A 26,819-nucleotide genomic window follows, 5' to 3' on the forward strand; every position below is an offset into this window, starting at 1 on the left:
TTCTTGGAAGACGTGTTTCCAATTAAAAATTAAAAAATTTTGGCTTCTTGGAAGACGTGTTAATCACTGTTGGTCTAAATCCGTTGTGGCTGAAGAGAATAGGTCAACTAACATAAGAACATGACCAGTAATACTTATCATCTACGAACAGTAACCTTAGCAAACTTTTAAGCAAGAAAACGACCTCGTTTACAATAAGAATTCTAATTTCTTGAGTATGGAGGGCTAATATACACTATAAATGTTGTAACATGTAATTTGTAAGTATGTAACAAGGAACATAAGAGAATTCGAACTAGTACCTGAGAAATAAATACATGCTGGTATTATGTCTTAGTTACAATTTACAGCAACGCAGCTAATAGAGAAATAGCAACAGCTTATTCACAAGTATCAATAACCTTGAGACCGCTCATATAAATTAAGAGGCTATATCGCTGCAGATCCTAACGCCACTTTTAGCATAGACTATCTCTGTGTTTTTGATCGTGAAACCGTGTGGAAATGGTAAAGGGAATCCTCTCTTAAGGCGTGTGTTTACGTATGGCAGAAATAAGGCTTCAAGAACCTTCGATGTCACATCCTAACAAGAGCAAGAAAAATCCAGTTTAGTGCCAAGCAAGAGTCTCAGTCTTAACTATATCAACATCTTTACTTTACCTGAATATAGTTTGCTTGAAGCTCACCGAGTCTACTCCACTTCATCGTTGCATTGAAATCTATTAGCCTGAGGCTACCTGCTAGATTGTTCTCTACAATTTCTGCAGAACACGCAACATTCAGAACCTGCAAATAAGAATCAGACTCTGGCTTTTAGTGATTAAGGACTTGCTTCTATAGTAGATTGTTTAGTGGGCATTATTATTATTAGCATACAGATGATATGCTTGCTACGGATAAGACTGCTCCAGAGTCTTGAACATCGATTGATATCTCTAAATGAATCGTAGCATCAATTCCATTCTCTGTGATGCTAACAGCAGGAGGAGATGTTACTGACATGTTCAGCATCATTTTAACATCTGGATATTGTTTGTAGAGCTCTGGAAGGATGAGTTTCCAGTCAGATGTGCTTAGACTTGACCCGTTCTTTGTTTCCTCGATATCCACATGCATCCGCTTTGCCTGGATCATACCAATCAAAAAGTTTGGTCCACTAAAATTCATCAATCAATCCATAGATCTATCAAACTTTTGAAACTTACATTGAAGTATACAAATGTTGCAGAGTTGAAAACTTCCTCTTCTATCGAAATTGCCACCATTCGTTTAACCCCACCAGAAAAGGATGAAGAACGAGATCCTGAAACTCTAACATCATCACCATTTGGCATGAATAAACCACTGATTTCAACTTCAACAGACGAATCACCCAAGACAGGGTTTCCTGTAAAAGTAAGATTCACTGCAACGTTGTCATCAATCTTTAAGTTTTTTGGAAGTGATTGCAATAAAGTATCAAGCTTCTTCATCTTCTCCAAAATTTTATTAGAAACAGTATTTTCAACTGTTGAAATAATCTTCTTTTCAAATGCATCAACCACCCTGTAAACAAAAAGAATAATAATAAAGTAACAATGTGTTGCATGCATGTCTTAAGAAACTGAGATTTGAAAACCTGTAAGTGATATTCAACAATACCCTTGATATAGCCAAGAAGCACCACCATTGATATGAATACCGATGCTTTTCACTTTACAATCACTTTCCCGCGAGGCAATCTTTAAACTTCCATTATCATCAACCAAAGTGACAGTGGTTTTCAAATCCATTCCTTTAACCTTCATCATCAGAATCATCATCAGCTGTTAAGCTTTTTTTCTTCTTCTGATGAAAAAGAATGTCAATGAGATGGACATAACAAAAGACCCAATTTGGTTTTCGATAATCTTCAGAACATAAAACGAACAAGACAAGAAAAAAAAAAAAAAATTCAAGAACCCACCTCAAAAAGCACATAACTTTACCTTAACAGAAGCATCTCCATGATCAGAAATCTTAAAGAAGGAAGCTTTATAAGCATAAGACCAATCCATGCTCAAATCTGCAGTCGCACCTGAAACACTCAAAACGATTCCATCTTCTCCAGTCTCAATCCTCGACGACTGAACATCAACCGCGTAAATCTGAATATTCGATAGACCCATCCCAACTTTCCCTATTAGAGGGATTTTAACCTTCTTCTCGATGTTTGGTAGCTGAATTGGAATCGTCGTGGATATCACTTCGTGGATGAAGAAATCTTTCGCGAATTCAAGACCGGTTTCAGAGACGAGCACGGAGATGTGTCCGACATCCTTGGATTGCGCCAAGGTCAGTGTCGCCGAGAGGAAGAGAACAAGAATCGTGAGAGCCATTTCGAAGAAGAAGACGAAGTAAGTAAATTGGAGTTTACAAACGTTTTTGCTAGTGAAGGGAAGAGATTAAAATAGTCAACAAAGAGTCGTTGTTGGGTTTGACTTTTTGTTTGTTTTGCTTAAGTAACCACGAATATTACATGGCCAAAGAATCTGCAGTTTTAGACGTCTTTCTTACAAAGATGCAGACTTTAGAATGACATTTTGGCTGAAGTTAGTTAATAGCCTAACCAAAGATATGGTATTGTTTGAAACTTCTTCTTGGCGATTCCTATTAGGTCGCAGTACTCTGAATGATCATCAAACAAGTCGCGGAAATCCACAAACAGTTTCTCAAACACTTTCCATTGGACTTTGATCGGTCTTGAATATGGATATGGAAGAAAACCCTGCACGCACTTATCAGAGAGTGAGTTAGTTATCTCCAAGGAAAAAAAGAGGTTTATGAGAACTTCAAGTTTTCCTCTCTTACGTCATATTCTTGCGCAATGGATTTCAGCACGGTAAACGTATGTTTCGTGTCCTCTAAATTGTCTAAAAGAGCCAGCCAAATCTTTGTCGCGAGCTCATCAGCTTCTTCTTTCGATTTGCCACAAACAATCAATTGGTCTGGCCAATCAGAACAAAAGATTAAATGTCATTAGCAGAGAACATTTGAGATTCTTTAAGCAGTGAATTTGCGTAATTACCGATCAGAGTTCCATGAAGAACCCCTGAAGCAGGCGTAGATGAAAGTTGAAGCTGATCTTTAAAGAACAAGTAAATATGTCCCAACATCTCATCTATGTCTGTATCAACATCTAGTATGTTTCTGCTGATGTATAAAGCCATAAATCTCCTGCAGCTAAAGAGGGCTATTGAGTTTCTTGAATCTAACCATAGACATTTCTAAAGAAAAACAAAATGTTCAGCTAGCTTTTCCATAGATATCAACCGTTTGCTTAATCCTTGCCGGATTGGTCCAGTCCATCTTTTAGTTTGGCTAGCAAGAGGATACGTCCGATGAAGAGCAGCTTGCCACAAGGATTCTCCTCGGAACAAATTAGCCCACTGTTTTCTAACACAAGATATTTGTTCCCACTCTGATATTGGGACTCTGATAATTATCTCTATCAAGATCTCCTCTGGAAGGTTTCCGAGTGGACTATCTTCATTTTTCGTCAACTCAACGTTGTTTTTATTTTGGTTCATTATGATTCTGCAAAATATATGTCACAAATAATACAGCAAACAGGAAATGACTCAACAGAAACTACACTCGGAGAAAAACATCACTTCACTCAATTCTTTTTTTTTAAAAATGATCACACTCAAATAAATTATTATACTGAATTTAACAGAACATTTTGAGTAGTTTTCATTTGGTAACTTAGTATACCAGGGAAAAGCATTACAACAGTCAAAAGGAGCAAAAGAGTAGCCAAACAAAGCACTAGCTGCTTATCAAGACAGCTCAAGCTTACTATAAGATTCTCAAACCTAGAAAAATCCAAACTATATACGAGCACTGGAGATGTTTGCATATGGAAACCGCAAATTAAAAAAAAAATCCATCTTTCAAAAAAAAAAAGAAAAATTAAACATATCCAACTTGCATAAGACAAACGACCAAAGCTAACTAGTTTTCCATAACCCAAAAGCATTTCCTCAGAGCTTACAGATAAATCGGGATACCAATTTGTTCAGTTTAAAGACCAAAGCAAGTTCAGTAAATATATCAAAAGCCCAGAGAATCTTTGAAAAACTCAAACTTTGATCGTTACCAGAATGGACTGCTCAACACAAACTACGAGACATGGCACAAATTGACACGGTTAAGATGATTTTCGGTTATATCAGCTGAGGAATATAATTGAAGCAGAAGTATAAATGTTTAATCAAACGACGATCGAATGAAGTTACCAGAAAGAAGTCAGTCCTTGAGAAGAAACGGGTTTGAGAGGAGAGAGAGAGAGAAAGAAACAGAGTCACACAAACAAAAGGGTAAATAAAAAATTAATTGAATCTCATCAAATTCATGACCAGATGCTCTCCGAGTCGGTTTACTCCGACCCCATTCAACCATACCAATTCGGTTTTATCAGAAGAAAAAGATAACCAATGTAGGGAGTAGCAGTGGGACTGATAGATGACTGATAAAAAAAGCCCAATAGAGTAAAAAGCCTAACATTTGGGAAAGCCCATATTTACATCGGAGAGCATAAGACAAACTCGTAGATATAGATAAGGAGGAGGGTCAAAGAGGTAAATTAGGAGGAGAGGGGGGCAAATGCAAGGACAACAGATTTCGCGGCTTTTCTGACAATATTCTCTGTACTGTTTTCTCCCAAATGGCCACTTAGTTCATAGATGATAGATCTCTCTTCTTCTCACTTCTCAGACCAAACCAAAAAGAGTAAAATACCTTTCTTTTTTTTTTTTTTTTTCAAATGATAATCATTTTCAATTAGGAATAAAAAACCTAAGGAAAAGTAAAAGATAATTTCGACACATGAGAAAAAAAAGGTCAGGTTGACCCATGGACGAATCTCTTTGTAAGGAGTTTTCAAGTTTTTGACCGGAAATGGAAAATTTTGAGGAAGGGGTATAATAAAAAAGAATAAAGATTATGTAGTTTCTTTTTGGAATTTGAAATCATAAGTTATTATTAATGAATTTAATGAGATCTGTTTAGAAATCAATACCCGTCCTCCTCCGTCTCTCACATTTATATTGTGCTTCCTCTTCCCCAATTACCCAAAAAAACTTGAATTGAGTTAAGCCATAAAAGCTTTCTCTTCCTCTCTCTCTCTTGCAAGTGGTTCAACATTTCTCTCATCTTTCAATTTAGTTTTGTTTACTTACTTAAATTTGTGTACTTTTTTTCTTTTCACTCACACTTTCTCAGTGTTAGTTTCAGTGGACTGTTTGTTGGGTTTAGCAGATAATGCGAGCAAGAGACTAATCGAATCTGAAGTTTCAGACAAATGCTGTTGTTGATCTTGTGGAAATTTTCTTTTTTTCAAAGTCTTTTCATTTTCTGTCTGTCTGTCTCTCTGATTCTCTAGGGCTTTATTTTTTGGGTCATGATTCTGTGAGATCTTTCTAGATTCATTCATTTTCCCCCATTTTGTGGTTTGGTTAATTCTTTGATTCCTTAGAAACTGTTAAAGTCCGTTGTGGCTGAAGAGAAACGCCAAAAATAATCTCTTTTTATTTTTTGCTCATGCAAAGAAATCTGAATTTAGATCTAAGGATTTAAACCAAAGACACTCCTCCAAGTGGTTTTTGAGGAAATGGATTTCTTGAAAGTCAGAAAATTTCGAAAGTCCAGGAAGCCAAACCTAGAAAAGGAGAAACAGGAGCAAGAGCTAGCAAGGAGTGAGAACACTGTAGCTGGTGTGACAGATTCGGCAAAAGCAGATGAGATCGAAGATGACGACGATGATTTCATTACCAATGAGGTTAAGAGAAGGCTTAAGGAGTTGAGGAGAAACAGTTTCATGGTGTTGATACCTGAAGAAGATGAAGAGGAAGAAGAGGAATCTTATTTAGGAGAAGATGAGGGAGAAGACAAGTGTTCAAGTGAGTGGAGAGATGTGGTCGCTGAAGGACTTCAATGGTGGGGAGGTTTTGATGCTGTCTATGAAAAGTATTGCGAGCGTATGCTCTTCTTTGATCGCTTAAGCTCTCAGCAGCTCAAAGAAACTGGTAAAAAAGCTTCTTTGCTTTGTTCTCTTATCTTCAGTGGTTAAGCTAAAATGGACTGATCTCTTAACACTAGGATTGTAAAATGCCTTAACTTTGCTCTTCAATTACGCATTGTTCTTCCATTGATAGTAATTCTTCACTTTCTTAGGCATTGGAATTGCTCCAAGTCCTTCAACTCCATCGCCAAGATCTGCATCGAAGAAGCTGTCATCTCCTTTTCGATGTCTTTCCCTGAAAAAAACCGATGTTCCCGAGGAAGATATCGAGCATTTGCAGGAGGCAGAGATGGACCCTTATCAGGATCTAGAGATAGCTTATGTTGCTCAACTCTGCCTCACTTGGGAGGCACTTCATTGTCAATACACGCAGCTGAGCCACTTAATCTCATGCCAACCCGAGACCCAGACTTGCTACAACCACACTGCTCAACACTTTCAGCAATTCCTGGTCTTACTACAGAGGTATATAGAGAATGAACCATTTGAGCAGGGCACAAGAGCTGAGCTTTATGCTCGTGCCAGAAACGCAATGCCTAAGCTACTTCAAGCTCCCAAGATTCAAGGTATGATTTCCTCAGCTTTTCCGCCGCTTGAAAAACCATAATGTGAACACTTTTAAGTTGATCATATTGAAACATCTCAGGGTCAGATAAAAAGGAGATGGAGAAAGATACAGACTTCATGGTCATCGCTGATGATCTCATCAAGATCATCGAGAGCTCGATCCTTACTTTCAACGTTTTCTTGAAAATGGATAAGAAGAAACCAAATGGGGTTATTCACTTGTTTGGGAACCACAACAATAACCATATGAATTCTACAACCCCTTTGCAACTGGTTCAGTCATCTGTTGAAAAGGTAAGATTTTCTCTGTTAACGTTTATCTCTTAGAAGCATTGTATATGCTTCTTTGAAAGTCTCGTAAGATTTGACCCTGTAAAACAATTTGCAGAAGAGGGTGAAAGCGAAGGAGCTTTCGAAGAAAACAAAAGGTTTGAGAAATAAATCTTGGCCTCAAACATGGGAAGGTGTTCAACTCTTGTTTGCAGCCATTGACATCAAACTCGCATCTCGGGTTCTAAGAATGGCGAAAATCAGCAAAGAGCATCTTCTATGGTGTGAAGAAAAGATGAAAAAGCTCGACTTTTCTCTAGGGAAGCTTCAAAGACACCCATCTCCAATTCTTTTCCCTTGTTGATAATTAATGATGAACACACAATGATATCAAAATCCAGTCCAATCAACTGTGCCCTTAAAATTTCACAATGATTTTTATTGTGCAGACAAATCAATGAAGAAATTGTGTGTTCTATTTGCTTCATTCTCTTTGCCTTAAGGTTTCAAATCTAAGAACAGTTAGCTTTGGTCTGAGATTCACTAGTTAGGGACCATTTTCATTGTTGTCGTTTGGATGTAGCACATATGAAAGAATCCAATGTTGTCTTGTAGATGGGAAACTGAATCTATAGTGATGAATGATGAATGATGATGATGATGATGGTGATGGAAAAGTCTTATTCTGCTATCACTTTCGTTGTTTTTGGACAAAGTCTTGATGTGTCATTAAAGGACTTTTCCTTTCTTTTCCATGTTTCATATTCAACCAAATCCTAAGAAACTATAAATGAACGTATAAATCTGAAACTGTTTTGGTTTACATAAATTCTTATGAAAAAATCTAGCATTGAAATTAAAATTTTGTGCAGGTGTGCATCCAAAAAAAGGAAAAAAAAAAACAGAGTGTGTGTTTTGGTGGTAGCAACAGGCAACAGAGACAGAGCCACGTGAACCTATCTCTTTCAATTAGAAGAGTCAACACGTGGCAAACCTAGTCATCAATTTGGAGGAAACACAAAAAGACTAAAAAGGGCTTGCTGTATCACCACCGTTAAAGAACCTGACAGGGTATATCAGTCATTGTTGATCTAGGAGGACATCTTTGTGTGCGAATCCGTCGTGATTCTGCTGAATTTTGTAATGTTGTTAAAATACGATATCGGAAACACTTGAAAATGAATTTTAGGTATTTAAAGATTAACAAACATCTCAATAATTGCCGAGAAAAGAAAAAAAAGAAATACACATAGCTCCTTGACTTGGTGACTCGACGAAGCCCTTGGGACAAATTTTTCAAAGGGTTTAGTTTTAATCTCTCTATCTTTCTTTTTCTCTGGGTCTCTTCTTTCTTTGCGACATTTTATTTCGAGCTCTGCGAGAAATACTTTCATGGAGGCTTGAATATCACCATCAGGTATACTTAACTCTGCTTCCTTTTCCATCTCTTTCTCTGTTTCTGCATCGGTTATCTACTTTTTTTTTCTTCTACAAGTCATGCCAGGAGCTAGTTTATGAGAAACAAAAATAAATAAAAAATAAAGTAAGTTGGTGTTTTTTTATTTTGATCCCCGATTATAGCCTATGGATACGATTTACTGTTTGTAACGAGGTTGATGAATGAGTCCAACGGTTTCGTATACTTTAAAAAAAGATGGCTTCTTTTGATGATCTTCTGTGTTTTTGCTGATTATGTGAGTTGACTGAATTTTTTAGCTTAGGAAATGGGAAATTCGTGTCTGAAATTTCGATCCTTGATGGGTAGATTTCAATCATATGTAGTCGGTTATACGAAATTTGAGACCTTGAGGAAATTCACTTGACAAGGATCATATCCTAAAGTTCTTAGCTTTGGTTTTGCAGAATCACTCTGAACCTTTCGCTTGCTTCTTTGTGTTATGGTCACTTTGTGTTTCTTCTTTTGTCTAAAATTTGAATTTTTTTTTGGTGATATAGAAAAGTATGACGACGCAGAGCGCTATGAGAATGGTGGAGGATGATCATATGAAAAACTGGCAGGCTTCTAGGGAAAGTGGGATCTTTGGTTCACTAGATATGGCAGTTGAAGATTTAGGGTTTCTTATGAAAAGAAATAGATTGGATAATAGTGGTGATCATACCGGAAAAATACCGAGTAGGAGTGGAAGCGCACCGCCTAGCATGGAAGGTTCATTTGCAGCTCTTAGGAATCTCTTGAAACAGCAGGAAGGTAGTAACTCTGAAGCATTAAGTAGGGCTATTGAGAATTATGACTCTGAAGAAGAGATACGTAGCGATCCTGCATATGTAGCTTACTATTTGTCCAACATCAACTTGAATCCAAGACTTCCTCCTCCGTTAATATCACGTGAGAATCAGCACTTGGTGCGCCATTTGAGTGGGATTGGTGATAGTAACCTGAGTCCAACATCCTCTTGGGATAGTTTGGGGAAAAGATCCAACTTGCTTTCTTCTAGAACTGCCCTTTCGACACATAGAGAGGAGCCTGAGGATGAGACAGCATCAGGTGAACAACAACCTTTTTCTGCTTTGGCTGGTCGTCGTAAGAGCTTCGCTGATATGGTTCAGGTACATGGTTCCTTGATTCTGTCATTTGTTACTAAACTTCATTTCACATGAGGTAAGATCTTTCTCTTACACTTTGTTCTGTGTTCAAGCGGCCTCAATCGGCAGGGAATCGTCCAATAGCAGAAGACAGACATACCATTTCCTCTGGTATAGCTTCAGAAAACACAAGAAGATTACCGGAGTCTGATATAAGTCTGCTAAGGGAGGCAGATTCCCTCTCCATGGATGCTATTTCTAGTGAAGATCCTTTCACCACTGGTTTGAGCTCACAAAGTTCTACTAATGCACAGAAAGAGAGAACAAACGCGAGGCTAGCGAACCACGAGGACAACAATCTATCTGTTTTTGGTGCTTCTTCTCCATCCTCCGCTGCTTCTAGAATTAGGAGGAACCAAGAAGAACAACAATCTCAGGGAAGGAGAATGCCTGTGCAATATACACCTTCATCGTATCAAGTTCAACCTAGTTCGCCACAACAAATGGCCTATCCGAGGATGGGCGGTACACACGACATGATGCAGAGCTTACCAAAGATTGCAACTGGCGAGGTACACTCGAATTTCCAATCTCCTCATGGTTTGGCCCAGCCTCCTATGTATACATCAACAGCAGCGTATATGACATCTCTGAGCCCGTTTTACAATCATAACTTTCAGTCCTCGGGTATGTACCTCCCGCAGTATAACTATAGCGGTTACCCTCCTGCCTCTGGTATCCTCCCTCAATATATGAGTGGATATCCATCTCCTGAAGCGACTGTTCCTATGCCATATGATATCTCATCTACTTCTCCTGCTGGCTACAACAACGCTCGCCTGCTGCCTGGAGTACCACCTACTGGACAAAACGTTTCTTCCCTGGTGGATCCTTTTCAGTTGCAGTATTATCAACAGGCTCAAGCAGACGCGTATGCTCCTTCGTTTCAGAGCAGCACTGATTCTTTTGGGCAAAAAGACCAACAAGCTTCTGGCTTTATGGCAAATCTTGAACCTCACAACAGTCCAGGGAGTCCGAGTTTCGGGTTGCAAAGTCCGCGGCACATGGGAAACTACTTTGCAGTGCCGCCGGGTGTAAGAGTCATGCCGCAGTATCCGGGATCACCTCTTGCTAGTCCAGTGATGCCATCCTCACCGGTTGGTGGGATGATGAGCCACTTTGGAAGACGAAGTGAAACAAGGTATCATCAACAAGGACCAAGTAGAAACACGGGGATCTACCCTGGTGGATGGCAAGGGAACAGAGGAGGAGCCAACAGTGTCGTCGATGATTTTAAGAGACATTCTTTTCTTGATGAACTCAAGTCTCCAAATGCTCGTAAACTCGAGCTGTCTGATATCGCAGGACGTGTTGTTGAATTCAGGCAGTGTTTCTATTCTGATATCTATCCTTTTCTTAAATTCTGAATTAGTGTTTTGAAAGCATCAAAAGATATCATTTTGCTACTCATTTTTCTTAACTTCAGCGTCGATCAGCATGGCAGCCGGTTTATTCAACAGAAGTTGGAGCACTGCTCTGATGAGGAGAAGGCATCTGTTTTCAGTGAGGTTCTTCCACAAGCTTCAAAGTTGATGACCGACGTCTTTGGAAATTATGTTATCCAAAAAGTGAGCCATTTTTTCTTTTGAGTTGGATAGTTTTTTCTGGTCAATAAGTTTGTTGATAGATAGTGATTTTTGGATCAGTTCATAGAACATGGAACTCCAGCGCAGAGGGAAGAACTTGTGAAGCAACTTGCTGGTCAGATGGTTTCTTTAAGCTTGCAAATGTATGGATGTCGTGTAATACAAAAGGTAAATTAATAATAATAGTTTCCCCAAATCAATGTCAGTATCTCAAGTAAATGGTTGTTAACTTTCTATGTACTTGTTTGTGCCGTATGAGTTTTTTTATAGGCCCTTGAAGTGATAGATGTTGACCAAAAGACAGAACTGATTCGTGAGCTCGATGGGAATGTGATGAAGTGTGTTAGAGATCAAAACGGAAATCATGTTATTCAAAAGTGTATTGAGAGTATGCCTGCAGGTAGGCTTGGATTCGTAATTGCAGCTTTCCGTGGTCAAGTTGCCACTCTTTCTACTCATCCTTATGGGTGCCGAGTTATCCAGGTAAATGGATAAGAGTGAGGCTTTTTGTGTCTCTCTTGTGTGTTTTCGACTTGAAATATTAAACTCTTTTTCTTTTTGTTTTTGCTGTAGAGAATCTTGGAGCATTGCTCAGATGATGAGGAGACTCGTTGTATAATCGATGAAATCTTGGAATCCGCTTTTGCTCTTGCTCATGATCAGTATGGGAATTATGTTACTCAGGTTTGGTTAAACTCGGATCAATGTCTCTCCTGGCGTTTTCTTGTATCTCACTTTGTTCCTAATCTTGGGTTTTGGCTTTACGATTTGCTTTGTAGCATGTCCTGGAGAGAGGGAAGCCCGACGAAAGGAGACAGATCATTGAGAAGTTGACAGGGAATGTTGTTCAGATGAGTCAGCACAAGTACGCGTCCAACGTTGTGGAGAAGTGTCTGGAATATGCTGATAGTACCGAGAGAGAGTTGCTGATTGAAGAGATAATGGGAAAATCCGAGGAAGACAATCAATTGCTGGTAAGATCACAATCCTTAGAAAGCTCTCCGTATAACCATGTTGGTCTATATATATATAACACTATTTTTTCTTTTGCAGGCGATGATGAAGGATCAGTTTGCAAATTACGTGGTCCAAAAAGTCTTGGAGATCAGTAAAGATCAGCAAAGGGAGATTCTGGTGCAGCGAATGAAAATTCATCTCCAGAGTTTGAGGAAATACACATATGGGAAACACATAGTAGCCCGATTCGAACAACTGTTTGGTGAAGGTATTTTTTTTTCTTAAAAACCAATAAACTGAGCAATCAATATGAGTTTGTGCTGTAAAGTTCTGAACTTTTTGATGTGTCATTGTTGCAGAGAGTGAAGCCTCAGAAGAAGGAACAGAAGGTTAGACAGAAGATTTACATATGGGACGCAGATTCGGACAAACTTAGAAAAACTATATAATGTATTTGAAAATGCTTATGTACATATATGCGTGTATCTAAGAATGGAAGTGTGATGGTTTATGTATATGATGTGGACATAATTGTGGTTAAAATTGATTTGCTCTTTTCTTTTGATTGCTAAGAAATACACAGATTTGTTTAGCCTAAACGAAAACAGAACTCAGCTTCTTACTTCTCATGGGAATCAAAACACTCCCAAGTGTCAAAAAAAACATCTCATGGGGCAAAGCCAAGCCATCAAATTCCGTAAATCATAACAATGGTAATCTAAGTTTCAATAGTCGTCATTATAGTAGTGGTTTGGTATTGGCCGCGAGTAAAATATCTTTCCAGGCTTCATAGAAGACCCAAGTGATCCCTGAAGACGGCATGACTTTCAAGCAACTTGCTCCCCATCCTCTGTAGAGTCCCATCACTCCTCTTTCCTTCACCACTTCTGCTATCGCTGCAGCCATGTGCGGTGGACATTGCCCCTTCAGAGATCCCACCATTAACCGCTTCCGAGCCACTTCCAATGGGAAGCTGATAGTGCTCGCCGTTAGACCTGACACCATTCACAGCTCAATGAGCACCAAGCATGATTTGAGTCAGGAGATACACTAAAAAGAAACCTTTTATTTACCGGCTAGAGCTCCAAGAACAAGCATCTCTGGACGGCTTAAAGCCTTTTTGTTCTTGGATTTGCAGTATGTAGTCTTCATTGTGTCGTACATGAAGTAATAACATGTGCTGTATGGAAGCATCCCAATCAGTGTTGGTCCTAAGCCAGCATAGAATCCACGGATTCCATCGTCTCTGAATATCCTTGGAACTGCAAGGCTCAGGCTTGGATAAATCTCAGGGCTCACAGTCAATCTATCCTGGTAAAGATCAGAATATAAACTCAGTCTCTTTCGACACTAATGACAACAAGAAAGGCTTTACCTTTGGCAGTACTCAACGGATTTTGATTACCTTGAGGACTTCGAGAGGATGGCAAACAAGTGTACTGGCGATACCTGCGGCTGCACCGGCCACAGCAACAGGAGAGATCCAAGATATGGACGGGCTGAAACTAAAGTCACCAATTTCAATCTTTGCCTGCTCAATCTTCTTCAGTTTCTCTTGCGCTGATGTCATTGCACGCTTTACAAACTCAAACGTTCCCAACTCAATCGCTTGGGTCGGAACAATACGGATCATATTGATTTCGTTGCCAGCCCAAAGACCTTGCCACCCTTGCTTCCGTATGATTTCCACAAAACTACCTGGAATGCTTTTCGATCCTACACCAACAATCATTCTTGTCCTGCCAGATTTCACAAAGCACAACAATGTAAACATCAAAAGTGGAATGATTCAATGAGGAGATAACAAGTAAGTGGATTATGCAGACCTTATTGTCTCAAGTGGAGCAAGAACAGCTTTGGTCATAGCTCCAGCTAGTGCCCCGCTAAGAAACTCACGTGCCTCTCTAGACTTGAAGAAATCCTGAATCAGCAAAAATCAAAAACCAAAACAGAGAGAAATATTACAATGGTTTTCATCAGATCATCCAATCGTAAAAACAGTGCTTCCCAATAGAGATTAAGCAACAGCTTCTTGGCACTTGCATATCAAAAGAAGATAGTAGTACCAGAACACAACACAGATTGTTAAAACTCACGAAGCAGTATTTGAACAAGCAGAGAGACAGGATCAGAGTAACAAAAAAAAAGGAGCTGAATTTAAATGTTATATAATTCGAAAAGAGGAACTCACTTTTACAGGAATCGTGAAGTCAGGAAACTGAGGTTGGAGACGAAGAGAAGAATCCGATGGAGAGGAGGAAACAGAAACGTTCTCCATAACCACAAGTCCTTCTTTTGGAACAACCATTGCCATTTCCTCCCCAAACCCACTAAATCTCTCTCTCTCTCTCTGTCTCCGTTTATTCTCTCTGAAAGAATTTATCAGAGAGAGGACAGAGATACAAAAAAGGGCAAAAAGTGAGAATATTCAATTAAACATAATTATAATCTAAAACAAATAAAAAAACATCAGATTATGAAGAGTTTTATTTAAGAAAGAGACGAAATAGAGTCTGTTGAAGACTTAAGCTTTAGGGTTTATGTTGTTCCTCTCATTGTGTTTGTTTTGACACCTCTCACTTGACGAATCAAAACGCTCATTTCTATCCCTTTATTTTCTCGAAAATATCCTTTTGTTTTTCTGTTTGCAAACAAGACATAACCGGTATGTTGGGGTTCGATCCGGTTTATCTGGTATAAACCAGCCGATTCGGTTCGGGGTTTTAGATCACGGTTTGTAAATTGTAAATCGAAAAGCGTTAACGAGACACGGTGAATCGAGCCGCCGAGCCTTATCCGATCAAATACTTTCCTCCTCTGAAACCACTTTCTCACAGTCAAGCTCGACGAAGATGTCTTGCTTGGTCTCATCGACTTGCTCACTCGTCCCCTTCGACTCGAGCCTGAATCGGCCAAGCCGTTCTAGCAAACTCGGCTCTTCAATTTCATGGCAATCTTCATTTCCCAGACTCTCCATCGAAATCGGCCCTGTTATCTCATCTCCCATTGTCAAAAAGGTAAATACGTCTTATTGCGTTTTCTGTGCATAATCACTGGGTCGTAAATTTTGTGCTTTTTTTTAGCTTAGTGTGTGTGTTCTTGTATGTTGAGCTCGTTGTTCATTTTAGGCGAAATATTGTGATCTTGTGGATTGAAAGTCAAAATCTAGGGTACTAGTGAATCTTCATGAACATGAAACTTGAAGCTTTGAATTTTCTCACGGAAATGCTATTGTCATGCTTGAGAGTGATTCTCCTCAAAGTCTATTTCTTTATCTGTTGGGGTATCTCAAGATTTATTCTTTCTTCTACCAAATATCACCTAATGATTCAGATTTCAGACTTGTCTTATTTTTCCAGTTATATGAATTTAGTCTTTTAGTTCAAGAATCCTTTTTGCTATTGAAAGTTCCCACCATATTTTCTTACAATGTGTTTCTGATGGATTGTTTAAGGAATCTTTTGTACAAGCCGCGTGGACTCGAAGATCACGTGGTGAAGCAGCCAAAAGACCCAACAAGAAGTCATGGAAACAAAGAACAGACATGTACATGAGGCCTTTTTTGCTGAATGTCTTCTTCTCCAGGAAGTTCATACACGCCAAAGTGATGCATAGGCCAACAAGCAAAGTCATTTCGGTGGCCACCACAAACGCAAGAGATATAAGGACCAATATACCTTCTCTTGTCGATGACGAAGCTTGCAGACTCATCGGTAAGCTCATAGCTGAGCGTTCAAAAGAAGCAGACGTCTATGCTGTGTCTTATGAGCCAAGAAAGGGTGAAAGAATTGAAGGGAAGCTAGGGATTGTGATCGATACCATTAAGGAACATGGCATTATTTTTGTTCCTTAATTGATTCTCTCTTATAATAAAATGAGTTGGCATTATGCATTACCAAGAAATGTCTGTGTTTTTGTTTTGTTGCCTATGCAGAGGAGGAGAAACCTGATCTCTTTAGTAGAGAATGTTGTTCAAGAACACAGAGTTACCCACCAAAATATTCGATGAAAATGCCAAATATGAAAGAAGAAAGAAAGAAATTTTAAGATGATTATATTATATACTTATGTATTGTCTGTACAACTTTAGTCACTTACTTCTTCTTGTCATGTGACATGTATCTAATCAAAATCTCTTCAAAAACACTTTCCTCACAAGGAATATGAATCCCTCCTTCATGGTCATAACCAAACTCGTCCGCTACTTCGTCCATCAAAACCCTAAATTCAGGATATTGAAGATACTTGGTCGGTATCACAAACCTCTGCATCTCATCACGGCCAACGTAGACCGCAAGATGTCCTCTCGGGACACCATCGCTGGCTCGTCTGCCACCGTCCGATAACTCCCCTGAGAAAAGACGATCCTTAACGTTTGGTTCGGACCTTCTGTTTCGTCTGTTCTCCAGGCTCTTCAGACGTATGATGAAATCTAGCGAAATCATTTTTGTTGACTATATATAGTCACAAAGAACTATCAAAATCGAAAAGAAAGATTCAAAAGGTAGCAAAAATCAAAAGGAAAATTGTGTCTTGAGAAAAAAAAGATTCATTCATATATCTATCAAAGTCAAAGGACTTTGCAGTTGATAGTTCATAGATAACTGTAAAGATATTCTTAAAGCTGTTATCCTCATAGAAAATAACAAAAAATAAAAAACAAGCTAGGTTAAAGAAACCCTAGTTGTTCTTGTTTCTTATTTTTCCTTGTTTGGTTCGTTTTAAATGATCTGTCTGCCTTTTATTTCTTGGTAAACAAGCTATGGATCAAAAGACTATTATTGGCACCAACCCAAGCACAGTCGTCTGTACCGTACAGTTGGTACGAGGTTATTGTTCGGTGATTCCAATTCACAAATCAAGACCAAGAATTTCGTGTTATCAACTAAAACTTTTTTTTTATGTAAAAATAGACATCAACCCATCTCCACAATAAAAATGTTTTGGAATAACTTTTCTTATTCATATAAGTCGATCACATTATTTTGAATAGATATGTTTTTTTTGCACATCATTTGATGGAACAAGCTTGTTCAATAGCTGAAACAGTTTGCTTCACATCCACTCCCATATTGCAGATATTGGCAAGCGCTCCACTATACTTCAGTCCGTAATCTATCTTTGCTCCACAGTAATTCTTGAAGCTATTGACCTGCCATTTTTAATCATATATATACATCAGTTTGATCGACAATTGCTTAGAACACAAGTAAACAAGACTTGAGAAACAATCGTTGTTACCATAGTCTTGAAGCAATCCCAGTCGTCTACAAGAGGTTGTCCTGCTGTTCTTGTGGATGTTAAGAGATGTAAGACATTGGTTTGCTTAAGCGAAAGTCGCAGAATCTCTATAATGCTCTGATCGATTTGTTTCCTGTGATTCATTTCGTCAAATAGCTTCTTCTGAGCTTCTTGTCTTTCAGGTGACTCCAGTGGATATTTTTGAATCTGCGTTGTATATAAAGAAACATCAAACAAACACCTCTTTCTTTTAATAGATCGTATAACCGCTATAGAAAAAATAAAAATTTCACCTTTCTGTGGAGATATAACAGAGGAATATCGCGTGTATTGACAAAGCTTGAGTTAGAGATTGGTGGAGAAGTGAATCCAGCTAAAGTGAAGTTTTTGTTGTCAGGATTGGTTCCAATGTAAGAGACAAGATAGTCTTTGAGAAGCTCCTCTGTTCCGAAATGGCATACATGAGAAGTCATTCCTGGTTCAGGATCAGATCCTGTTCTTCTCTTTACAGCTTTGTATTGCTGCTCCAAAGTCTCTTTGCTCATGTCATGAAGTTCGCTGTCCCCAAAAAACAAAACAGTGATTCTCATAAGTCTTGAAGAACAATAAAATCATTCAAAATAGTCCAAAAAGAATTATTTGCAGTACCTGTCCTCAAGCCAAGAGATGCTGAATGTATCGCCGAGACAAGTAGAGTCATACTCAGGAGGAGGAGGAGGATATGTTTCAGGACAGTAAGTTCCCCAACTGCTCTCTTTTGCATTAGCAGCAGTCACAGCCAATATATTTAGATTGTTCTTTAAAAGCCCTTCAAACATGCTTCCAGATTCACATGCTTCAACATAAATCACCTATATCATTACACACATAAAAAAAATAAACCTCAAAAAAAGATTCAAGAACAGAACACATATATAAATGCTAGATATGATGACCAGTGAATGATTTGAGTTATTTAGTACCATCTTCTTGTAGCTTTTTTGATGATGCATCTTCTCCAAGACATTAATGAAATCTTTTGCATGGAGCTCTTCTTCACCGGGCATCGCTGAGAATATAATAAACATCAAGAAACCACTAATTAGTATCAAGAGAAACATCTTAGTAAGTATAGATATGGATTGAAGGTAAAAGTAAAATACAATACCTAGTAAACCAGGAGATCCATGGTCAGCATAGTAGATGAAGACATGATCATTAGGACCACTTTTCAAAACTCTGCCACTTCCTCCTGTGATGCCACTTTCATTTCCAAGTAACACATTGAAGAAGTTTGTCACATTAACAGTTTTTCCAGTGTAGTCCTATTCAAACAAAAGAGACCAACAAATTTTTTAAATATCCATTTGTTAACACTAAACATATAGATATAAATACACAAAGGAAGTAAAGATAAGAACCATAGGAACTCCTTGATAAACATCGTCTCCATCGGGTCTATTAATGATAACTCCAGGCCTTGGATTCTCTGGGTGAAACGCGATATCATCATACATAAACACAATAATGTTTTCATCTTTGAGACCACCTTTTCGAAGTATCTGATATGCATGGCATATGTCAGCCTGTGAAGGAAACAAACGGTAAATTTAGTTCATAGAATCTCTCTAGCACCACTATTTTTTCTTCTTATAATTAAAATTTTTGATAAGCAATTAAAAAAAAAAAAACCTGATGCCTGTAGTTGTAAAATTCATTTGATCCAGCAACTAGAACAGCCCATCGTGTGCCTTGTGCATTATCGTCGTTAGATTCAATTTCATCACTGTTTTGCAGTTTGGTTTTGCGAGATTCGGCTGAGAAGATAAGCAGAGCAAGAAGAAAAACAAGAATCTGAAAGTGACCAAGAGAAGACATTGTTTGGAAAAAATACTTCTTAAGAACTGTCTTTTTTTTTCTCTCTGTAAATGTTCTTGAATCTGAGTGTGATAAAAAAATATCATAGTGTATAGCTCGTTTATATAGCAAAATGTTTTTGCCATTAACACTAATTTGCGTATGAGAGTTTGATTGTGGACTCAAAAAGTAACGCATGACGTTGTCACCTAAGCACTTTGCATGATATGAACTAACTGCCTTGAAATGTTAATTGCTTTGTTTGTTAGCTTGTTGTGTTTTTTTCCTTTCTTATTATTATCTTTAGTTTTCTTGTAACCAACCTCTACGAATTCAATTAATGCATATTAATTAGTGACTAATGAGAAGATAAAAACAAGAAACAATTCTACATATGTATATACACCTATATATATAACTTTTACTCATTTCCTTAGATTATTATTTGTCCACAAAAACACTACGTACCAAATTGATGTGCATAAATAAAAGTAATAAAATGGAGAATTTTGATTTCTTTTTCCATTTTTAAATTTATAGCACTAGTATTCGATATTAGATATTAGCACTAATATTAGATATTATATATTAGATATTAGCACTAATATTAGATATTAGATATTAGATATTTGCTATAAATTAGATATTAGATATTAGATATTAGCACTAATATTAGATATTAGATATTAGTATAAACGATTCTAGTATAACGCAAAAGAAAAGAAGATGCGTAGGAACTGAGTATTTCAACTAAATATGGGAAGATATATGAGTCATGATCGCAAACTCTTGCGTCAGGTTCTGCTGAAATTGAGGCTATATAGCTCAGTAGCAGTTTTTACTGAAACCAATGAGCTGTTAGACAATAATTTACCAATTTCTCTCGATTTAGAAGTTATTAGTATTAGCATTTAGAACTGTGCGGTCCAAAATTCGTCTTACATATCAAAACAGAGTTTACGTCTTTCTGAAAAACTATTACAAACCTAACAATTTGTTTTTCCTATTGATTTCTTCTTTACAAGTTTACACAACATATACAGACAAAATATTCATAATTACATAGCTTAAGCAAACTAAAAGATACAAGAATGGCCTCACTCCATCTCTCCTTCAACAGACAAGAATGCTAATCCTCTTCGTTTTCGTCTGAAACAACCAAAAAAGTAGCAGAGGAGAAAGTGTTTAGATTTGATGGACAAAACACATGTTAATAATGTTTTAGAAGATGATTGAAAACTAAAGTAAAAGATTCTCTAATGCACCTAAGTTCTTCTCCGTGTCCGATAAAGTACTTGAATGTGTATTTGAGCTATCCGAGATTACGCTCATTTCGTCCTGCAACAGAAGCATTACACAGATTTTCACTTTCAGAGAATATGTGGATAAAACCAAAAACGTTGAAATTGCTAAGAGCAGTTTCAAGACTCACAACTGGTGGCAATGAGACTGAGCTATGATTTGGTGACGGCCCTCTGCTATAGTTGAACAGAATCCACTCCATATTCGCATCTGCAAGAGCTCTCAGTCTATTGAGCTCTGGCAAAACCTCTTTCCCGAGGTCTGGTCGGTCTTTCCTTCTCAGCTGTGCACATCTAAGTGCAATCTTTGCCAAAGACAAAGCTTCTTCAACCGGCCAATTAGGCACTGCTGGGTCCAACATCTCCCTGAATGTCCCTTGCTCCATCGCTTGCTCAACGGTGTAAGCCAAACCAGTAGGCTTTTTCGCTGTGAGCATCTCGAGAAGCAAGATACCAAAGGAGTAGACATCTGATTTCACACCAAGCATTCCGGTTTGTTGGTACTCAGGGTCAATGTAACAGAAAGTCCCAGCGGTTGACGTGACGTGACACTGCGTGACGTTTTCAGCAACTGCAGGAACTAGCTTGGATAATCCGACATCACCGATTTTGCTTACGTAGTTCTGGTCAATCAAAATGTTTCCAGGTTTGAGATCACGGTGCACTATAGGCTCGGGTTTCGTCTGGTGAAGGAAGAGCAGACCCGTCGCGACCTCGGCTGCAATTCGGAACCGGAGCTCCCAAGAAAGCGGTGGCGTTTTCCCGTTCCTGTAGAGCCTGTCAGCTAAACTCCCTTTGGCCATATACTCATACACAAGCATTCCATACTCTGGACATGCTCCAATAAGTAGCACCATATGCGGATGTCTTATGCAGCTAAGAACTTCTACCTGCAAGAAACTTTTTAATGGTTGGTCCATATCTAAACCGAAGTCGGATTCTTTTCTAAATTTCTATGCTTTTGCTTTAAGTCAGGTTACCTCTCTCTGAAACTGAGATCTTCCTTGAGCGGCATCTTGTCTCAAAACCTTAACAGCAACAGGGGTATGATCAAGTTGACCCTTGAAAACGGGACCGTATCCACCTTCGCCTATCTTGTTAGCCTTGTCGAATGAGTTTGTGGCTTCTTCAATCTCACTAATAACATACCTCCGATACCTTAAACTGGAATCAGAGAAAGAACCTCCAGCTTCCATGGCCCTTCTTTGATTTTCGAGCTCTGCTATCTTGCTTGCTGTTTCAGAAGCTTCCATGGCAGCTTTGTTTGCTCTCTCTTTTTCCACTATTGACTTTGTAGATTTCTCTGATAACTGTCCTTCGTGCACCCATCCTTCCTCTTCCATTTTCTGACGCTGGAGCTCCTTCGCCTTGGATTTCAAAGTTCAATTTCTCTCAGTCAACACTGCAGAATAATATATATACAAGGACGGGTTTCATTTTACATCGTTTACCTCTTGCTTTGCTGCTAGTGCTTCTCTGCAAGCTGATCCATACATGTCAATTGTGTGCTTCAGTTCCTGTTTCAATCTTCGCATCTCAGCTTCCACTTCTTCCTGTACGTTTCAAGAAAAACATATATAGTTATACCATTCTGCAAAACAGATATTGCTATCTATAACCAATCAAAACGGATCTTACCAAGTTTTGTGGTGAACAAGAACAAGATGACCGACCACTATCTTGTGAGACGAATGAGAAATCATGTTGGATATTGGTGTCATTAAACCTGATTCCTAGACGCATAGAGCCAACGCTTTGTCCAGAGCCCGTCGACATTCTCGGGGTTAGACCAGAATCAGGAAAGTCGTAGATGAAGGAAGGGCTTCCGTTAGTGCTTGTACTCGGCCTGCCTGAGCTCACAAAAGATATGTCAGACCTTCCGTTGGTGCTTAAACTTGGCCGGCTCGTTGTACTTGGCCTGCCTGAGCTTGTGGTACTTGGCCGGCCTGAGCTCGTGGTACTTGGCCTGCCTGAGTATACAAATGATATGTCGTTTTCCGAGTCTGACAAATCAAAGAACGAGTTTGCGTAATTTGATTTCCTCGCCATAGGTGACCTGTTGATGGTAATACCGCAAAAGAAAGAACGATTATGTTTTTTTCCTTAAAAACGGATCAGTTTCTTGGCGAAACAAAAGAAAAATATTCTCATGAAAACATTACTTTCCATAGTCTTCAATGGAGCTAGAAACCGAAGGCCTTGCCGGAGTCCTATCTGCTTGTAGCAGCGAAAGAACAATTTCAAGATGCGTGCGGTTTCATGTGGTTAATCCTCAACAAAAAACTTGTTAACAATTATACCTCTAAAGCTCATGGTGTTCCTGAACTTTTCATAGTTAGAGATTGCAGAATGATTCTCGATCTGACCCATAAGCGGAGACCGATAAGGAGCAGTTCGCGTGGCATGGCGGACAGATGATATCTTCCCTTTAGAAATGACGTAAACCGTACAGAAATCAGGTGCTGCTTTGGCTACATTGCTCGGTGTATCAGACATCTTGAATTTCCTTCACGCGGATAGGAAACAAACATAAGGATCCGAATTGATTAGGAGGAAGAGATTCATATTCAAAAAATACCTCATGAAGCCATGCCTGGACGGGGCACCAAGAACCAAATTCTCAATCACGCCATTGGAAACATATTCCGCAAGGGATTTGACAATGTTGTCGTCCTCAAGCGTGACGTCAAGGCATTGTATCTATCAACCGAGAGATAAAGGCCAAGGCCTAATTTGTTAGAAAACAAAGCAAGCGAGGAGGACAAGAAGAGATAGTACTTATCGCAGTTTGTTTACCTCTTTTCGACTGCAGTAGCAATGGAACGTCACGAAAAGGTTCTCGGCTTGCTTATGTTTCTCTGCGTTAACCTCAACTGCAAACACCATTTGCCACAACAAAATCTGTCTCTACAGAATCTTGAAAACTCAGGCAGCAACAAGATAAATGGCAGAGAGAGAGAGAGAGAGAGACCTGAATCAGATGATGATCGGAGGAGAACATGGAGGAGAATGATGGTTTGTCCTTTGGAGACAAGATGATCAGCAGCCCATTTGAGAGCATGTTGGCTTCCTTTGTCTTTATCCACTGCTACAGCGACTAAACCTGAATTCGCATTCTTCTTCTTCGAGTTTCCCTTTTGGGACTTCATCGATTACAAAGTAGCTTACGACCCTTGATTGCAAATCCCCGCATATAACCAAAATCAATATCTCCATTCACAGGCTCTCCTACCTCTATCATCTTGGAAGGTTTCATTCTCAAAACTAAACAAAAAAAAAACCTGCGGTGTTTCCTAAATTAGGGATTCGAAAAATTTTCTCCCCCAAATTAGAAAATTGGGATTCAGTGGTGAACTGAAGAACAACAATGGAGAATATTTACCGCTCATTCTCTCTATCTCTCATCATCTTTCTCTCCGTAGCTCTCTCCGACAGCTTCGGGTAGTCGCGGAATAGTAGTTAGTCACTCCCCAAAATCCAGTTTAGCCCTAAATTTCAAACATTTACAATTTCGTGCAAAAGTTCGGAACTTTTTATCCTCACACAATCCCCAAAATCCAATTTATCCTTAAATTTCAAATCTTTACAATTTCGAGCAAAAGTTCGGAACTTTTTATCCTCAAAACAATCCCCAAAAACAAGTTTAGCTCTAAATTTCACATCTTTACAACTATCTCAAGTGATGTTACTTGCCCATGGATTCAATTCTTAAATTTTGGTGGGGGATAATCAGATGGAGAAGTGAATAAACTTTCAAAAACTCTATGAAATGGATTTACACGACAAGAGGAGTGATTAAAAAAAAGGCTGGAAAAGTTACATAATGAAGAACAAAAAAAAAAGAAACATTTTGGGTAATTCATGATTAATCATTACATCTCATTGATTTTGCATTTACACATTTTTTCCCAAAAAAAGCAAAAAACCCAAAACTTTCTTTCTCGTTGAAGCTTTGCCGACGAAGATTAATCTCTTTCTTGCATCAAGATTACAAATTTGTTTTTCAAGTCATCATCGATTCATCGCGAAACCAAAGTCGTCGTCGTCTATTAGCCGAGAAGCAAAGACATTGTGCGTCAAAGCTGAGAAATCATTATCAAACTCTTGCCCTTCTCTTAACCTCTCTATCTTCTCCACAGCATCTCTCATCTCCATCCTCATTTCTTCATCTTCTTCGCAACAACTCAACCCAATTTTCAACAGACCTAGCATCTCTGCTTTACAGTTCTTCTTCCCCGTCATTTCCTTGTCAAACACGTCACCCGTTTTCTTCTCCTTAACCATGTTACTCACCCAAGTCACAAGGCTCATGTTAGCATCATACCCTTGCCTCAGATAATTCTCCGGAAACCTACCCGTTAAAAGCTCCAAGATCAAAACCCCAAGGCACCAAACATCAGTCTTCTTCGTTATATGTCCCTTTAAGCTATACTCTGGCGACTTATAAGCGATCATTAGGTTATGAGAGATCTCTGAGTTCATCACCGGTCTTAGCGCGTAGTCCGTTAAGCGAGGCTCGAATGATTCGTCAAGTACAACATTCGATGACTTGAGATGACCGTGAGGGATCGTGAGTGTTGGTAGCTCATTGAACAAGTAACCTAAACCCTTAGCCACTCCTTGTATAATCTTTAGCCTTGTTGGCCAATCCAATCCAGGTTTATCCACAGAATGATTCGCTGAAACAGAGCATTTTTTTTCCGTTTAAAACCGTTAAAGTAACAATTTTTATAGACAAAACAAAATCTAATCTTTACATACCGTGAAGATGGCTTGCCAAGCTACGATTTGGCATGAACTCAGCGATCAAAAGCTTCTCGTCTCTACGATAATAGTAAGCCACAAGAGGCAACAGATTCGGATGGGTCAATCTCCCTAACCGTCTCATATGCTCATGAAACTCCTCTCTTCCAACATTGTTCATATGCTTATACCTCTTCACGACTAGCGTCTGTCCACTATTTATCCCAGCTTTATAAGATGCGCCAAAGCTTCCGCTTCCAAGAACTTCAGCAGAAGCTCTTAGAAGATCTTGAAGGTCGAATCTTTGAATGTCATCTTGCAGAAACAGGAGTTTCCCATGATCCGGTACTGCTCCTCTCCTACTAGTGTAACTCGTAACAGAGTCCGGGGCTTTCTCAATGTCTGCGGTTTGGTTGTAATTGTATTTCTCTGTTCTGTCTTGTCCTGCAGATGGATAAGCCGACAAGGACTTCCGTCTTCTTGTATGAAGGACACAAATCACAAGCGCTATGATCATTAGTAGTATCCCAATGACAATCAAAACAATTGCAATCGTGAAGAGAGATTGGTAATTGTTCTTCTCCGTGGGACTAGGAGGGGGATCTGGAAAAGGCTCTGAATCCACTGAACATGAGCTTAATGGAGGATCACACAAGTCCTTGTTCCCTGCAATGTTCAGCAAAACAAGAAAGATTCTGTTTTTTTTCAAGAACTCTAATAGTTACCAAACATTTGTAGATATTGAAATGTTTGTTTTAGTTACCTGCAAAGGAGCCAGGATCCATGCTGCGAAGGCTTTCAGGAATAGGTCCCTCGAGGTCGTTGTTCTCGAAGCTAGCCAACTTAAGATCTCTCTGTTTAAAATCAGGTATTTCTCCTTGAAACTGATTCCCATTTAGCCTCACCTCTATAAGCATTGGCAAAGAAGCTAAAGAAGAAGGAATCTTGCCTCGAAACGCATTATTCGCCAAGAGAAGCTTCTTCAAATGATGCATACCATCAAACGCATCCGCAGGTATCTCCCCTGAAAACCGGTTATTAGACAAGTACAATGACTTCAACGAGCCTAGGTTCTTGACAGATGGCATTGCACCATTGAAATTGTTGTTCATGAAGCTCAAGGTTCTTAGATTCTTGATTGGAGCCAACGGTTCAAGGTCAAGATTCCCGGTTAAGCCCATTCCTTCGAGCTGTAGACCCCAAACATTGCCAGTGAAACAGAGAACACCGAACCAATTCCCTGAGTTTCTCTTACAAGGCGCTATTGAAGGATCCCAACTGTTAATGACAGAGGCATTTGCTAAAGTGTCTTTGAATCTTAAGAGGCAATCTGCGTCTGAACCTGGCACAACCTCGGCCTGCTGCTGAGACAGGACCCTTGTGACCGGACATAAGACGATGATGAGTAATGTAATGAAGGCTAGCTTTTTCGTCAAGGCGGTGTTACTTGCAAGCCAAACTGGGTTCTCCCAAGTTAGCATTGCAGCCAACACGCGCTTTAGATCGATTCTTCAACAAGAGTTCTTCTTTTTTTCGATCCCAAAAAACTTTTTCTCTCTCTCTTTTCTCTCTCCTGACAAGAGAAAAAACGAATGAACAGAAGAGAGAGGACAAAAACCCACCAAGAATAGACAAAACCCAAGTATCTCAATTCGCAAAACTTGTTTTTGT

General features: G+C 39.0%; 9 protein-coding genes across 10 annotated transcripts; 3 read left to right on the forward strand and 6 right to left on the reverse strand.

Moving 5' to 3' along the window:
• Positions 1-214: 214 nt before the first annotated feature.
• LOC18024885 (putative BPI/LBP family protein At3g20270) lies at positions 215-4,331 on the reverse strand. The gene is made up of 10 exons (XM_024160014.1): positions 3,292-4,331; positions 3,047-3,195; positions 2,830-2,966; positions 2,589-2,746; positions 1,968-2,406; positions 1,642-1,781; positions 1,206-1,545; positions 877-1,125; positions 661-786; positions 215-583 (listed from the first exon to the last, which is right to left on the reverse strand). The coding sequence occupies exons 1-10, from the start codon at positions 3,546-3,548 to the stop codon at positions 422-424; spliced, it is 2,157 nt and encodes a 718-aa protein (XP_024015782.1). The 5' UTR covers positions 3,549-4,331; the 3' UTR covers positions 215-421.
• Positions 4,332-5,048: 717 nt separating this feature from the next.
• On the forward strand, positions 5,049-7,458 carry LOC18024887. Its single transcript, XM_006406342.2, has 4 exons — positions 5,049-6,047; positions 6,196-6,609; positions 6,690-6,904; positions 6,999-7,458. The coding sequence occupies exons 1-4, from the start codon at positions 5,633-5,635 to the stop codon at positions 7,242-7,244; spliced, it is 1,290 nt and encodes a 429-aa protein (XP_006406405.1). The 5' UTR covers positions 5,049-5,632; the 3' UTR covers positions 7,245-7,458.
• Positions 7,459-8,098: 640 nt separating this feature from the next.
• Positions 8,099-12,592, forward strand: LOC18024888 (pumilio homolog 5). 2 transcript variants are annotated; one of them, XM_024160013.1, is made up of 11 exons: positions 8,099-8,297; positions 8,837-9,448; positions 9,538-9,996; positions 10,105-10,808; positions 10,911-11,052; positions 11,131-11,238; positions 11,341-11,553; positions 11,644-11,754; positions 11,850-12,044; positions 12,124-12,295; positions 12,387-12,592. In XM_024160013.1, exons 2-11 carry the CDS (start codon positions 8,843-8,845, stop codon positions 12,419-12,421), a joined length of 2,745 nt encoding a protein of 914 aa, XP_024015781.1. In that variant the 5' UTR covers positions 8,099-8,297; positions 8,837-8,842; the 3' UTR covers positions 12,422-12,592. The 2 variants fall into 2 exon arrangements, with proteins under 2 accessions (XP_024015781.1, XP_006406407.1); XM_006406344.2 differs by having other exon boundaries at positions 9,538-10,808.
• A 23-nt stretch (positions 12,593-12,615) lies between these two features.
• On the reverse strand, positions 12,616-14,574 carry LOC18024890 (probable mitochondrial adenine nucleotide transporter BTL1). The gene is made up of 5 exons (XM_006406343.2): positions 14,219-14,574; positions 13,854-13,948; positions 13,433-13,766; positions 13,101-13,338; positions 12,616-13,022 (listed from the first exon to the last, which is right to left on the reverse strand). The coding sequence occupies exons 1-5, from the start codon at positions 14,339-14,341 to the stop codon at positions 12,766-12,768; spliced, it is 1,047 nt and encodes a 348-aa protein (XP_006406406.1). The 5' UTR covers positions 14,342-14,574; the 3' UTR covers positions 12,616-12,765.
• Positions 14,575-14,749: 175 nt separating this feature from the next.
• On the forward strand, positions 14,750-15,930 carry LOC18024889 (50S ribosomal protein L18). Its single transcript, XM_006406345.2, has 2 exons — positions 14,750-15,044; positions 15,482-15,930. The coding sequence occupies exons 1-2, from the start codon at positions 14,880-14,882 to the stop codon at positions 15,878-15,880; spliced, it is 564 nt and encodes a 187-aa protein (XP_006406408.1). The 5' UTR covers positions 14,750-14,879; the 3' UTR covers positions 15,881-15,930.
• A 181-nt stretch (positions 15,931-16,111) lies between these two features.
• On the reverse strand, positions 16,112-16,734 carry LOC18024891 (auxin-induced protein X15). Its single transcript, XM_006406346.2, has one exon. The coding sequence runs from the start codon at positions 16,470-16,472 to the stop codon at positions 16,122-16,124; it is 351 nt and encodes a 116-aa protein (XP_006406409.1). The 5' UTR covers positions 16,473-16,734; the 3' UTR covers positions 16,112-16,121.
• Positions 16,735-16,966: 232 nt separating this feature from the next.
• LOC18024892 (vacuolar-processing enzyme delta-isozyme) lies at positions 16,967-19,192 on the reverse strand. Its single transcript, XM_006406347.2, has 8 exons — positions 18,940-19,192; positions 18,669-18,833; positions 18,416-18,572; positions 18,231-18,316; positions 17,917-18,119; positions 17,562-17,826; positions 17,269-17,475; positions 16,967-17,179 (listed from the first exon to the last, which is right to left on the reverse strand). Exons 1-8 carry the CDS (start codon positions 19,123-19,125, stop codon positions 17,039-17,041), a joined length of 1,410 nt encoding a protein of 469 aa, XP_006406410.1. The 5' UTR covers positions 19,126-19,192; the 3' UTR covers positions 16,967-17,038.
• An 843-nt stretch (positions 19,193-20,035) lies between these two features.
• LOC18024893 (U-box domain-containing protein 35) lies at positions 20,036-24,019 on the reverse strand. Its single transcript, XM_006406348.2, has 11 exons — positions 23,377-24,019; positions 23,202-23,278; positions 22,984-23,105; positions 22,706-22,911; positions 22,568-22,619; positions 22,044-22,461; positions 21,857-21,958; positions 21,386-21,772; positions 20,537-21,295; positions 20,370-20,442; positions 20,036-20,253 (listed from the first exon to the last, which is right to left on the reverse strand). Exons 1-11 carry the CDS (start codon positions 23,552-23,554, stop codon positions 20,234-20,236), a joined length of 2,394 nt encoding a protein of 797 aa, XP_006406411.1. The 5' UTR covers positions 23,555-24,019; the 3' UTR covers positions 20,036-20,233.
• A 297-nt stretch (positions 24,020-24,316) lies between these two features.
• LOC18024894 (pollen receptor-like kinase 4) lies at positions 24,317-26,629 on the reverse strand. Its single transcript, XM_006406349.2, has 3 exons — positions 25,912-26,629; positions 25,167-25,814; positions 24,317-25,084 (listed from the first exon to the last, which is right to left on the reverse strand). The coding sequence occupies exons 1-3, from the start codon at positions 26,627-26,629 to the stop codon at positions 24,417-24,419; spliced, it is 2,034 nt and encodes a 677-aa protein (XP_006406412.1). The 3' UTR covers positions 24,317-24,416.
• Positions 26,630-26,819: the final 190 nt, after the last annotated feature.

This window comes from Eutrema salsugineum, unplaced genomic scaffold (genome assembly GCF_000478725.1).
Source record: "Eutrema salsugineum unplaced genomic scaffold, Eutsalg1_0 scaffold_13, whole genome shotgun sequence".
NCBI classification, from domain to species: Eukaryota; Viridiplantae; Streptophyta; class Magnoliopsida; order Brassicales; family Brassicaceae; genus Eutrema; species Eutrema salsugineum.